Source organism: Scardinius erythrophthalmus, assembly GCF_964197995.2.
Source record: "Scardinius erythrophthalmus genome assembly, chromosome: 22".
Classification (NCBI taxonomy): Eukaryota; Metazoa; Chordata; class Actinopteri; order Cypriniformes; family Leuciscidae; genus Scardinius; species Scardinius erythrophthalmus.
In genome coordinates this window covers 25,193,835-25,207,714 of record NC_138242.1, presented here as the reverse complement: position 1 = coordinate 25,207,714, position 13,880 = coordinate 25,193,835, and the positions used below count along the sequence as shown (strand labels likewise).

General features: G+C 35.0%; 1 protein-coding gene across 2 annotated transcripts in view; it reads left to right on the top strand.

The window, feature by feature from the left end:
* prkag2a (protein kinase, AMP-activated, gamma 2 non-catalytic subunit a) overlaps positions 1 to 13,880 on the top strand; it is a 61,864-nt gene that overhangs the window by 2,149 nt on the left and 45,835 nt on the right. For both annotated transcript variants that reach the window (XM_081353364.1, XM_081353365.1), the window contains exons 2-3: positions 5,621 to 5,692; positions 11,467 to 11,740. In XM_081353364.1, coding sequence (XP_081209490.1) covers positions 5,621 to 5,692; positions 11,467 to 11,740 — 346 coding nt within the window. The remainder of the gene's footprint in view (positions 1 to 5,620; positions 5,693 to 11,466; positions 11,741 to 13,880) is intronic.

Below are 13,880 nucleotides of genomic sequence, written 5' to 3'. Positions count from 1 at the left end.
ACATTTATGGTCATTCAAGTTTGAATTGGTGAACTATTAGGGTATATTTAACCACATTTACTGCTCTTAATAAATGTTGGTAAATAAATGACTGAACTAAAGGTCACAAAGCCAGCATTGTTACTACGTACACATACTTTTGGATGTAATCAACCCGGATGAACCCGCATGCACTTTTGTGTAGGCTACATAAGAAATAGGTTCAGTGATTTCCCTACATTTTGAATTAACACAAAAACAGACACATATATCTTTTTGATTGCTGTTTATGTTTGCTTTTTCAGTGGCAGGTTGCTTAGCAATAGTGTAGCAAACTGAGATTCTTTCAATGTTGTACTAGACTATGTGAAAAAAGAAGTGCGCTTAATGTTTTAAATGTGCAAATCTTATTTCAATTATGATAACTCTCTGGATAGTTTTAACATGTTATTGAATATGGCGATGTATTTGGTCTTGGTGGACTAGATCTGCTATGCTGCTGCTTTTGATTAGCAATATGGACTTGCTACTCCTAATAGATACCAGTGATGATGTTCGATTCTTAAAGGAGAAGTTCACTTTTAAAATGAAAATTCTGTCATCATATACTCACCCTCATGTTGTTTCAAACCTGTATGAATTTCTTTCTTCTGCTGAACAGAAAAGAAGATATTTAGAAGATTATCAGTAACCAGACACTTTTTGGGTCCCAATGACTTCCATAGTAGGAAAAAAATATACTATGGAAGTCAATGGGACCCAAAAACTGTCTGGTTACTGATAATCTTCTAAATATCTTCCTTTCTGTTCAGCAGAAGAAAGAAATTCATACAGGTTTGAAACAACATGAGGGTGAGTAAATGATGACAGAATTTTCATTTTAAAAGTGAACTTCTCCTTTAAACGGATCGTTTTTTTTGAGCCGGTTCACTGTTAGAACTGAATCGAACTTTAGTTCCGTGTTGATGACGCAAGACTCACAGTCGAATTAGCATGTCCGACACAAAATAAAAAAAAGGGTTGTTAAGCGAAATAAGGAGTTTATAAGACTGGTTTATTCTTTCTACATGTACGTTAGGCATGTAGATCATATCCGTGTTTGTGCTGTAGGTGTGAAACTTTTAGGAATCTTATCCAAGATCTAGGCTAGACTACTCAATATTGGTCAGTCGTGTCCGACGCGTAAAGGGTGCGCTAATGAAACTGTGACTACAAACAGCATTATGAATAAAAGGCTTCAATTTAAAAGGTTTCAATATGCGTTGACACAAATGACTTTATTTGAACGTTTCCTTGGTATAATATGACACTGAGTTGTTAGAAAAGAAATGCATAATGAGTGTGATGACGTAAAGAACCGATGAATCAGTATTTTTCATTGAAACGAACTGCTCGAAAGAACCGGTTTGCACAAATGAATCAGACTTTACATCACTAATAGATGGCCTACACAGAGATGCTGTGAGCTTGTAAGATATGCTGCTGCTGCATAAATAGACATACATAAGTCCTGTAGCAGATCTAGACAGGTGGAGGGTTTTAGAGGAACTCTGATAGCATGTTGCAGGACTAGCTTACAGCAAACAACGAACCAGACTATTTAAATGTTAAGCAAGCAATCTCATTGGCTGCAGGATCAGCAGAGGCCAATCAGATTGTGCCCTGTGGTAATGATGGATTGCTTGCAGATTGCATGTAAAAAGACTTATCAGCCTGCGCCCTCTAGTGTTCATGAACTATATATATATATATATACATATATATATATATATATATATATATATATATATATATATATATATATATATATATATATATACACACAGATGACATTGAAGTATATTTTAAATATATTCCACAGTACACTTTGTTTCAAGACAATAGATGAATTATGAAATTTCCTACTTAAGTGGGTCAAAAAAGCACTCTTAAGTTCTAATTGCATTTAATATAAATGACATAAACATAAATTACATGCAATCAAGCGTCTGAAAACATTGCATTCCGTTTGCACCTAAATATATTATTAAGCATATTATTTCGGTAATAAAGCTCTTTTTAAGGTTTGCTAAAGTACACTTCTTTTCCGGGGTTCCCATATTTTTGATGTCTTCTGAGACCATTTGTGACCCTGGATCACAAAACCAGTCTTAAGTCGCATGGGTATATATGAGGCAATAGCCAACAATACATTGTATGGGTCAAAATTATAGATTTTTCTTTTATGCCAAAAATCATTAGGATATTAAGTAAAGATCATGTTCAATGAAGATATTTTGTAAATTTCCTACCGTAAATATATATAAAAAATATTTTTGTGAGTGAATGCAGCACAATCGCCAATAGAAATGGACAACTTTAAAGGTGACTTTTTTAATATTTCGATTTTTCTGCACCCTCAGATTCCAGATTTTCAAATAGTTGTATATTGTCCTATCCCAACAAACCATACATCAATGGAAAGATTATTTATTCAGCTTTCAGATGATGTATAAATCTCTATTTAAAATTAAAATTACCCATAAGACTGGTTTTGTGTCCTGTGGTTGAGTTTTTGCTGTGCCTTTTGACTGTTTGCAGGGCCCCCGATCTCGCTCTTCTTAACTTCAGAATTAAGGGTAAAAATAAGTGTTTTCCAGAAAAGTCAAGTCTCAAATATTGTACTTTAATCGATCTGTACACGATCTGCTGTTAAACTAACAAAAGAAGCATCACAAGCGCTTGCATTTTGAGCATTTCTAGATTCACAAATGCTGTTAAAGTTTGTCATTTGTGACTCATGAAGTGAGATGCTGAATGATTGCCTTGGATTTTTATTTATAACATTTTAAAATGGTTTGCAGACCCCCACCAGGCTGAAGCTCTCCCTTAGTCAATACCTGCGCTGTATTTTTCTCTGTTTATCCATACACAAACAGAGTTGCAAGCCAGCCTTATTACCTTCCTGTATTTAAGTATATTTAGGTATAAACACACACATCGCCAGACCTGCCCCACTGACCTCCATGTTACTGAGGGGAGGTGCTGTATCATATCAGTGAGTTACGACTGTCCTTGCTCCTTGGAGTAACCCTGCATTCGTCTAATGGGATTTCCGAGTGCTTGCATCTCGATAGAAGACCGCTACAGCTGTAACTCTGTGAATCTGAGGGGGTGTTATTTATTTGATCGCTCTCTAGTTCTTGTTTGCAGAGGTAATATTTTGTCCTGATCTCTAGCACGCAAATATGGGCTTGTAATCGGGTATTGGGCTCCAAGGATATGGAGGCGGGGTGCCTTCGCCTTGAGCTCCCCGTCTACAGGACAGATGGCTTTTCTACTTTGGCTGTGGTCCTTCTTTCCTAAAAGGAAACTGACTCGGATCTATCTGTAAGAAGGACGATGTGCTTGCTTTTAGTGTTGATTAGTTTGTACGTTGGGAGATAAGGTATATGTCATGTGGCAATAAACAGTACATCTGGCCAACTACTTCAGAACATACTGTTGAAATCAAACAATTTAATTGTTGATTGTCTAATGTTGCTTTTAATCAGCAACATGTGGTGAAACATTTTCAAGGACGTTTATTTGAATTCTAACTCATGGGTTTGATTATTCTTGGCTTTCACTCACATCAGCTGCAGAACTGCTGTCTCAGGCTTTGAAAGTCAATCCTGTTACCATGGATATGACTGACCCGTTGTGAGACAAGAGAATATTTGCATGTTGAGGAGAAACATGAGTCAATCCGTAATGGATGGTTTTAATGAGGGAGACGGGAGAAGGATGTTTAAAGTGGCTGTTTTGACATTTTAAAGAAAAAAAATGAAGTAACACTTACAAAATAGCACTTATACTGAGAAACATGAACGGTTCAAGGTGTCATTGGCTGAGGTTGACCTAAACTGTATGATTTACTTATCACATTGATTAAATGCTTAATAATTATCTGTTATATTCAGCTCTGTTCCTATATTCAATGTATTTTCAACCATGAAATCATTATTTATTATTAGGGATGCACAGAGATTCATTTTCAGATACACTGATAATTTTGCTCATGTTATGGTGTCAAATTTTAAAATTATCAATATTATTCAGCTTTATTTAATGGTGTGTTTTGCATGATGCTATTTTTCATCTTAATGTGAAGCAGGTGTATTTGATATTACACTGATATATAAATATTACGATAAGCTGATAATTATTTTCATGTTTTGGCCAATAATAAAATTCCATACATTTTGTCTGAATAAATTAAAAATAAAACACTAAAAACTGCATGTGAATTTAGGCATCAAAACATTATAATGTAGATTGTATTTAAGTGTTACTAAATTAGTAAATTATGTTTTGCCATTTCCACTTTTCTTTTTAGGTAATTAACCATACAGTCAACCACTAATATCAGTATTGCTTTCAGTAAGTAAACGTACTGTAAGAAAAGTGCCTTATGAAACTTTCACTGACAACAGTTTTGTGTGTGTGTGTGTGATTAGTTACAGTAATTTGTAAGTCAGGCTAGCAAAGGGATTTTAAACTGGTACAAATCACACTAATACTCAAATATATGGAGTGACTGCTAAACAATTGCGTCTTCTGTGTGGCTACAGTACAATAGCGGCTTGTGTAATGAGGATGAAGGTAATGCACTTCAGTGACTCTGTGGTTTGTGCAAAGCCTCTGCTGTTGTTTGAAATGTCACTGCGTTGCATTCACAGAGATTTCTGAGAGTTGAATAGGCTTTATGTTACTGCCAAAGTGAGTTTAGGTACTGGGTGCAAGATTCTACATTAGCAAACGCCAGCGAAATGGACGAAGAACTGAAGAACCTGTGTGTAAGTTTGCAAGCTGCTGTGCGCAATTTCTTCGTATAGCTGTGCAAATATTGTTAAAGTTGTTCTGGAGTTATTCTAGTTGTAGAAACTGACCACATTTATCTTATTTTAACCTTCATGCAGGTAGTTTTAAGATTCGTTCTTATAGCTGGCCTGGTAAAATTACTTGTTTCATAGAACAAACGCTTGTTGATCCCATTGGAGTTTCTTGGACAACAGTGTCCACTGCAGGGTTAAGTAATACCTGATTTAATCTGTGCATTACAGGTTTCACATACTGTCCATTCACATAGACTGGGAAAAAAAATTGCAGGGCGGTCACATGAGATCATGTTACTTTAAATGACAGAGACTGTGTAGATGTTTTCCTCCACTGCTGTCATTGCATGGCGGTGATGGTGTGTTCGAAGCGCTCAATGCTACAGTAATTGATGTTGGTTATAAAAGTCTGTGGATTTTGACAGTGGAGACATTTTGGATCTGCTGTAAGTTCTTCTTCCAATTTGTTCTTGTATTTCAGGGTGGGCATGTGAGGTTTTGCACAGGTTAGATGGATCACCCACCGAGTGTCCATCTGTCATATGTGATGTGCTTCTGTTAAACTGTCTAAACCGTTTATTCTCTTTCCTCTCGGCCTGTTATTTGTATAATTCCTCGTGCTTTTTGGGTACTGCAGAGCTTAACCTTTGATCTATTTAGTTGAAAGCCACTGTAGATCAGGGAATTGTGCATTATGTCTATTTTTATGGAGTGAATGAGAGGTGCCACAGTCATGAAAGCGATTTTTAAAGAGCTCAATCATTTTGTTTGTTTGTGCTCCGCAGGACTTGAGCTCCTTCGCCATGCCGTTCCTGGAAGGAGATGCGGAACATGTAAACAAGGACGGCGTGCTCAAGGTAACACAACCAAAACACGCACAAGGCTGAGCCAACAGTAAACACAGTTTTCAAATCAATCACTGTTGCGAATTAGTGTATGTTTTTAATGTGTGTGTGTGTGTGTGTGTGTATGTGTGTGTGTGTGTGTGTGTGTTTATTGCTGTTATAGCTAAATTATTGGTTTCGTGAGTGTTGGGGGAAGTTTCTTTTAAAAGTGATGCTTTACAATATTGCGTTACTCCCTTAAAAAGTAACTAATTACATTACTTAGTTACTTTTTATAAAAAGTAATGTTACGTTACGTTACGTTTGCGTTACTTTTTCTCACCTGGCTGTCTTCCAGGCATTGCGTGAGTTCTTTTTGCTAGTGTTTAACACAGTAATGCAGCCACCAAGACAGCCAATATAACAGTCACTATACGTTATTGAGAAGAGAGATCATTTTAATTCAGTAGTTTAAAAAAACGTTTAAGCTAATTAATTAAACTAAAAAGTAACATGCATTAAAAAGTAAAAGTAACTCAATTAATGTTTACATTTATAAAGTAATGCGTTACTTTACTCGTTACATCAAAAAAGTAATCTGATTACATAATGCACATTACTTGTAATGCGTTACCCCTGACACTGAGTTCTCAATATTGTGTTATGCAATAAATTATTCCAAAGTCATTTGAAAGGTTGACGACAATTGCACACGTGTCGTGTGTATATATCACACATTTGATTTGTTTGTTTTAATAATGCAATTTCCTTAGTCATCACTGATGTCTTGTGTATTCTGCCCCTCAAAGGGAAAATGTTACACATAAAATTGTGTTATGCCTGAAATCGCGTCTATAACAGGGAAGTTTGGCTCAACTGCTACACAAGTACAGTGTGAAAACTGATACCAAATCAAAGTTTGCATGTTTTGTCTTTGTAGATAATTATTAAAGTAAGCTGTGATGTGTATGGTCTGGTAATACAAAGTGGAAAGGTTGTTGAAATGCGATGAGATTAAAAATGCAGATTCATTCCATTTGTGTTGGCAGTCTGAAAGCTTCTGTATCCTCAATGTCCTCAATCTCTGCTGTCACTCCGATGGAATATGAGTCTGCTCTAAAAACCTGATTTGTAATTATGTCTACTATGGTACTTTTTGCCTGCACTGACCTCTCACTGGATTCACAATCCAGCAATGTGGAGAATTTACTGAATGCGTGTTGTGTATTTAATTGTGTAGCAACCACAATAAAAGTCTACAGGCCCCAGAAAGTATTTGGATACCTCAATACCAACCCAACAGACATTTAATTTAAAATCAGCACAACCATGCTTTTCAAGCAAATATTTCTGCTAAGTAAAGACATTTGATAAGTTTGAACAATATAAACACCCATTCCAAAGTTTGGGGTCATTCATTAAGATTTTTTTGATACTTTTGAAAGAAGTCTCTTATGCTCACCAAGGCTGAATTTATTTGATTAACAATACAGTAAAAAACGAACCGTTTCAAATAACTTTACTATTTTAACATATTTTAAAATGTAATTTATTTCTGTGATGCCATAGCTGATTTTTCAGCATCATTACTCTAGTCTTCAGTGTCACATGATCCTTCAGAAATCATTCATATTCTGATTTGGTGCTCAAGAAACATTTTGGTATTATCGATTTCGAAAATAGTGCTGCTTAACATTTTTGTGGAAACTGATAGATTTTTGCAGATGCCATATAAATTGATATTTTTTTACATCATACAAAGACATTCAGAAATAAAGACTAGCTTACTGTCTGTAGCTAATGGGGGGTAGAAGCCAGCGCAAACCCTATTTTGACATTAAAAAACTATTGTATTAGACAAAAAAAGGAATGCATTTGTAGGAGTTTCTGGTATTTGCGCCATTATTTAACTGCCAAAAAAGCATGTCTTAATCCAGATTTGCGCTGCTCTTGGTAGATTTTGTTTGTCATTATGGAAATTATGTCATCAGTAGATCACGCGCCGAACTTTCCACTCCCATCTGCACTTTTTAGGAATTGCACTTTCATGCTATTTTGCCCTGTTTAGTAAATCTGGTCCTATGTGTGTATCTTATAATCCAAATACTTTTCAGTGTCAATGTAATTGTAGTCATTAAGCTTAACTCATATTGGCAGGATCTGCTCTTCAGTTACCTTTGTAAACATTCCAAAGAAATTCTGGAATATCATCATATCTGACCATCAATCACCCATAGAGGCCAGCGAGGCAAGGCTAGAGAGGAGATAAATCACCTGACACGTCTCAGGTGGCGTCTTTCGTTCAGTCCCTCCTCTCTGTTGTTGAAGGTGAGCTGGAGTCACTGAATCTGAAGGGCTCTTTTGAAGCTTTAGGAGGGTTTGGAGTACACATTTTGTAATCAGATATAATCTCCACTTCACTGCTTCACCAATGTTTTTTGTTGTAAGCACTCAGGATATTAGCTAATATTTCTCCTTGTTGAACATATGCTTGATTAACCCTCGGCAAGGTCAATGCAGAATCACCGGTGTGGACGAACATTTGTGTGCAAATGAAATGCATATACATTTGCCACAAGAATGCCTTAGATTCTGGATCAGAGCCAAAATAAGGGTAGTGTGAATTGAAAGGTTGTAAATTGCTGTGTCGGTATGTTCAATTTATCTCATGATCAAAGGTTCAGGAACATGAAAACTCAATGTCAGTGAAGACTTTTTTTCCATCGGCACTTTAACACAGAAACAGTCAAATGTTTCCATGACCACAGAGGGTCTCAGAATAATAAAAAATGTCATCACTCCTTTTGTTAAGTGTACAAAGCAAAGATTTTCTTTCATCTTAGTCTTTCATGGTCTTCAGAAACATATTTTTAAAGGGATAGTTCAAATAAAAATGAAAATTCTTTCATCATTTACTCACCTTCATGTCATTCCAAACTGGCAAGACTTTCTTGTTTTGTGCGTGTGGAACACAAAGCAAGAAATGTTGGTAACATTTTATTTTGATGGTACACTTTAGACATTCTTCTAACTAACCCTAACCCTAACTTTGCAACTACAAGTCAACTTATTCTACTAACCCGATCCCTAACACCTAACCCTAACCTAGAAGTCTACTAACAGTCTTCTAATAGTCTAATGAGAGTTATAGTTAGTAGAATGTGTAAAGTGGACCATCGAAATAAAGTGTAACTAAAATTTTTAATAATGAACTGTTTTGAATTGCGTTCTATATTTCAAGAGAAGGCATATGGTAGTTTTTGTGTGAGAAGCAGACCCAAACTGAAGTTGTTATTCACTGATAATCATCCCTTCAATGAATCAGTCAGTGAGTTGAACTCAAGAACCTATGGAAGCTTGTTTCCGCCACTGAATAATAAATAAATAATAATAATTGCGACTTTTTATCTCACAATTCTGACTTTTTTTCTCACAATTGCGATATATCAAGTCAGAATTGTGACTTTTTTTCTCAGAATTGCGAGATATGAAGTCAGAATTGTGAGAAATAAAGTCGCAATTGCGAGATATAAAGTCTCAATTCTGAGAAATAAAGTCGCAATTGCGAGATATAAAGTCGCAATTCTGAGAAATAAAGTCGCAATTGCGAGATATAAAGTCGCAATTCTGAGAAATAAAGTCGCAATTGCGAGATTTAAAGTCGCAATTCTGAGAAATAAAGTCGCAATTGCGAGATATAAAGTCGCAATTCTGAGAAATAAAGTTGCAATTCTGAGAAATAAAGTCGCAATTGGGAGATATAAAGTCAGAATTGCATGATATAAAGTCGCAATTGCGTGTTATAAAGTCAGAATTGTGAGATATAAACTATTCTGAGGTAAAAAATTAAATAAAAAAAGTCCGTCTTTTTTCCCTTAGAATTGGACTTTATATCTCACAATTCTGAGAAAAGATGTCAGAATTGCGATATAAACTCGCAATTATGTGTTATAAAGTCAGAATTGCAATTCTGACTTTATATCTCGCAATTCTGACTTCATATCTCGCAATTCTGACTTCATAACACGCAATTGCGACTTTATTTCACGCAATTCTGACTTTATATCTCACAATTCTGAGATAATTCGCAATTATCTTTTAAAATGTTTTATTTTGTGGCGGAAACAAGCTTCCATAAGAACCAGATCAGCCTGATTCATGAATTAATAATTTAGACTAGTGCTGCGAACTGACTGAATGATTCATTGAAAAGATCTGACTCAAAAGAATGATTCACTGCATGCTACTTTTTCTCTTGAACATACAAAGGAAAACTAGTGCGGATCTCACGGTTTTCCGTGAAAAACAACTTCAGTTTTAGTTTTTTTTCCTCGCACAAAGCTATCGTATGATTTCAGATGCATCTGTAATCAAATATTTCCCTAATGTATAGTATGGGAAACAGTATGCCAAAAGAGTAGTATGTAATAAGGTAATGATAACAACACTGCATGAGTGCGAGTAAATGGTGACACAGTGTTCATTTTGAGTGAACTGTCCCTTTAACTTTGCAGTCGTTCACTACAAATCCCACTTTGTTGTATTCTGAGAGCGAGCGAGGGGGGGGGTGTAGTTATGTAGTGTGTTTAGGTATACAGTACTGTGAGGTATTTATGCCACTGTGTGAGCCTCTATAATTTAACAAAAGCCTCTTGACAAAACAAGGTCATCTGTTCTTTTGGCTGTCTAAACAGTTTTCTGTGGCTTTGTCTGGCTGTTTTTGCTGTGTGAAATTCCCATGTGAATGAACAGAGGAAACATCAAGGACTCACAATATATCTGAATGTTATGACGTCTCTTCATTTAGTATCTCAATGTCTGTCTGTCCTTCAAACATTCCCTCAATGGTCAGCATGCATAACGTCACAGTAAAGACTTGAAATGAAATATGCTTAATCTGTAAGAATGCCATTAGGTGACGATTTTGTGACTATCCTCGAATGCATAAAACCAACATTTATGTCATTGTTCTGTGATGTAAAATCTCACAGGTAAAGATATCTCTCAAGGCTCAACAGTGTATTGTTTCATCCTTAAAATTGTGCATGTGACCCTGGATCACAATACCAGTAAGAAGTCGCATGGGTATATTTGTGGCAAAAGCCAACAATACATTGTATGGGTCAAAATGATCCATTTTTATTTTATGCCAAAACTCATTAGGATATCAAGTAAAGATCATGTTCCATGAAGATATTTTGTAAATTTCCTACCGTAAATATATAAAACATTTATTTTTGTGAGTGAATGCAGCACAATCGCTAACATAAATGGACAACTTTAAGGCAATTTTCTCAATATTTCGATTTTTTTGCACCCTCAGATTCCAGATCTCAACCAAATATTATAATATACATATCCACCATACATCACTGATAGGCTTATTTATTCAGATTTCAGATGATGTATAAATCTCAATTTCACAAAATTGACCCATGTGACTGGTTTTGTGGTCCAAGGTCACATATGCCTTGTTTTATGGACATATTTTCTTCAGGAAATGTAAAATCCCAACTAACAGGGAACTTTGAGAATTTTAGCTAACGTTCTAGCAAGGTTCTCTCAAAATTATGAACAAAGATTATTCCAGTAGCGTTAATAAAACGTTTGTTCAAAGTTATCTGGTTTTCAATAATATTCTCAAAACTGGATGTTTTGAACATTCAGAGAACTTTCAGAAATAACTGAATGGGAATGTTAGCAACACAAAAATATTTCAGAACATATTTTTGTTAGCTGGGAATCTACATTGACTGGATTATGTTGCCATAATATTGTGTGTGATTGTATTTTCATTTACTCTCCAGGGGGAGCCCGGCTGCCGTTCAGCCAGCCCGACCAAAACCTTCTTCAGTCGGGGTCATTTTAGCCGTCCCTCTAGCCCTATGTCTGCTCCAGCCCGGTCCAAAAACAGCCCTGGATCTCCCAAATCCATCTTCCCCTACTCCTCCAACAACGACTCCTCGCCCAAGTGTTCACGTCGCCGCAGCTTCACCGGAATGTTCCGTTCGTCCTCCAAAGAGTCCGCAAATCCTTCTACGTCTCCTGTCAGCATCAAACTCTTCTCTCGGGCCAGGAAAGGTAAGAAACATGTTTCGTCCGTCTTTCAAACAGCTGCCATAATGCTTAAAATCTGAAAAATGAAACATTTAAAATGGTCATATGATGACAAATCACATTTTCCTTCCCCTTTGGAAATATACTTTTGTTGTAACATGTAAACATAGTCTGACTTTTGTACCTTAAAAATCCCTAGTCCACTGCGTTCAATAGCACACTGAAAAAAAAACGAGTATCACGTTTTCCACAAAATATTATGCAGCACAACTGTTTTCAACACTGATAATAATAATAAATGTTTCTTGAGCAGCAAATCATCATATTTGAATGATTTCTGAAGGATCATGTGACACTGAAGACTGGAATAATTATGATGTAAGTATAATTCAGCTGTTATCACAGGAATAAATTAACATTTTAAATATATTAAATAGAAAACAGTTATTTTAAATTGTAATAATACTTCACAATATTGCAGTTTTTTTAATCAAATAAATTCAGCCTTGGTGAGCATAAGAGACTTCTTTCAAAACCATTAAATACATTTACCAACTGTGGAACGGTAGTGTACGTAATACGTATATACACAATTTAGCGAAGAATTGTTCTTTTGTGATGCCACGTGTTTTTTAATATACGTTTTAATGCAAGAAACTTGTACTACTTTATTGAGAATGTCTTTTTTTTAATCTAAAGTATGTTTTATATGTAGTGCTCTACAATTATATGATTGGCATTGTGTTGTTGAGTTGGCGGTCTTCCATAAATGTAGTCAGTGTGAGAGTTTGTGATGTTAATTCTATGAGCTGACTTAACTCACGCTTAACCCTTAATTTGATTATGAAGTTAACATTCATCCAGACTAAAAGATTGTTTAATGTGAATTATTATACCAGTATCCAGATACCAGCATAAAATATCAACATTTATATTAGCATTGGTGAGATGAGATGCTATGAATGCCATTATCACATCGGTGTGTGGTGTGAGTCAGCATTTAGTGAAACTTTCACAGGTTGTCTGGGTCTGGCTCAGCCCGGGGTGTGTAATGTTGTGGATAATTGCGCTGTGTGCTGATTTAATGGAGGCGTGGGTGTTTCTTAATGCATAAGACCCTGATAATGAATTCAGCTTTCAAATATGTTATCCATGTGAGTCTGATTTAAACATCAGAAACAAGAGGAGGGAGAGTGATTTTTACAAAAAAAAAATTGTAGTTTATACTATTGGAAGAGCTTACTCAGTTTATATATAATTTAATACATATGAACTATTTAAAGTTACTCAAGATTTATATCTTAATATTTTTTAGTAGTTTAGTTTTTTGGGGGTATTGTATACTCTTATGAGATAAAGTTACTGTCCCTGATATACTGTAGGTTTGTGATCAGAGCTCTAGATTCAATGATGTGTTACTCAAATGCATGAGTGTTATCCTTGGTCACTAATGACTTTGTGTTTTCTGGCTCCTGACAATGTTTAGTTTGTTGGTTGTGGTTAAAATGTCATCAAGAGTAGAAGATGTTGAAGTGGAGATAATTGAAACTATCCATGTGACGTGACATTTCAAATGACTGTTATTTATTTAAAAGCACACAAAAACATCGTTGACACGTAGTACTTTGCTGTTGTCTCTGGGTAGTCAGTTTTACAAGGAAAAGATTAATCAGCCGAAATGTACTTTGTTCCCACGAACTGAAAGTGTAATCAATAATTATAAAATTAAAGCTTGTCTTGGAATAAGTATGAGAGTGGAGTGACCTATAATTAGATGATTTAGAGTGATTAAGTGTTTGCCTGAGTTTGAATGTGTAGGTAGAACTGGTCGGTAAAGTAGTGAAAGTAGGTTAGTCATGGGTCTTATATTTACAAATAATAAAGCAATTTTATAATATAAATGTGTATATATATATATATATATATATATATACATATACATTTTTTTTGAATATATATACATATATATTTAGAAATATATACATTTATATTTTTGTTTATATAATACATTCTTTATTTTAAATAGTTTAATTAAAATAAAAAATAAATATATTAGGTCACTATTTCATATGTGTATATATATATATGTGTGTATATATATACAAATATAATCATTTAAACTAATAAATATATAAATATATATATATTTTAAAATAATTATTTA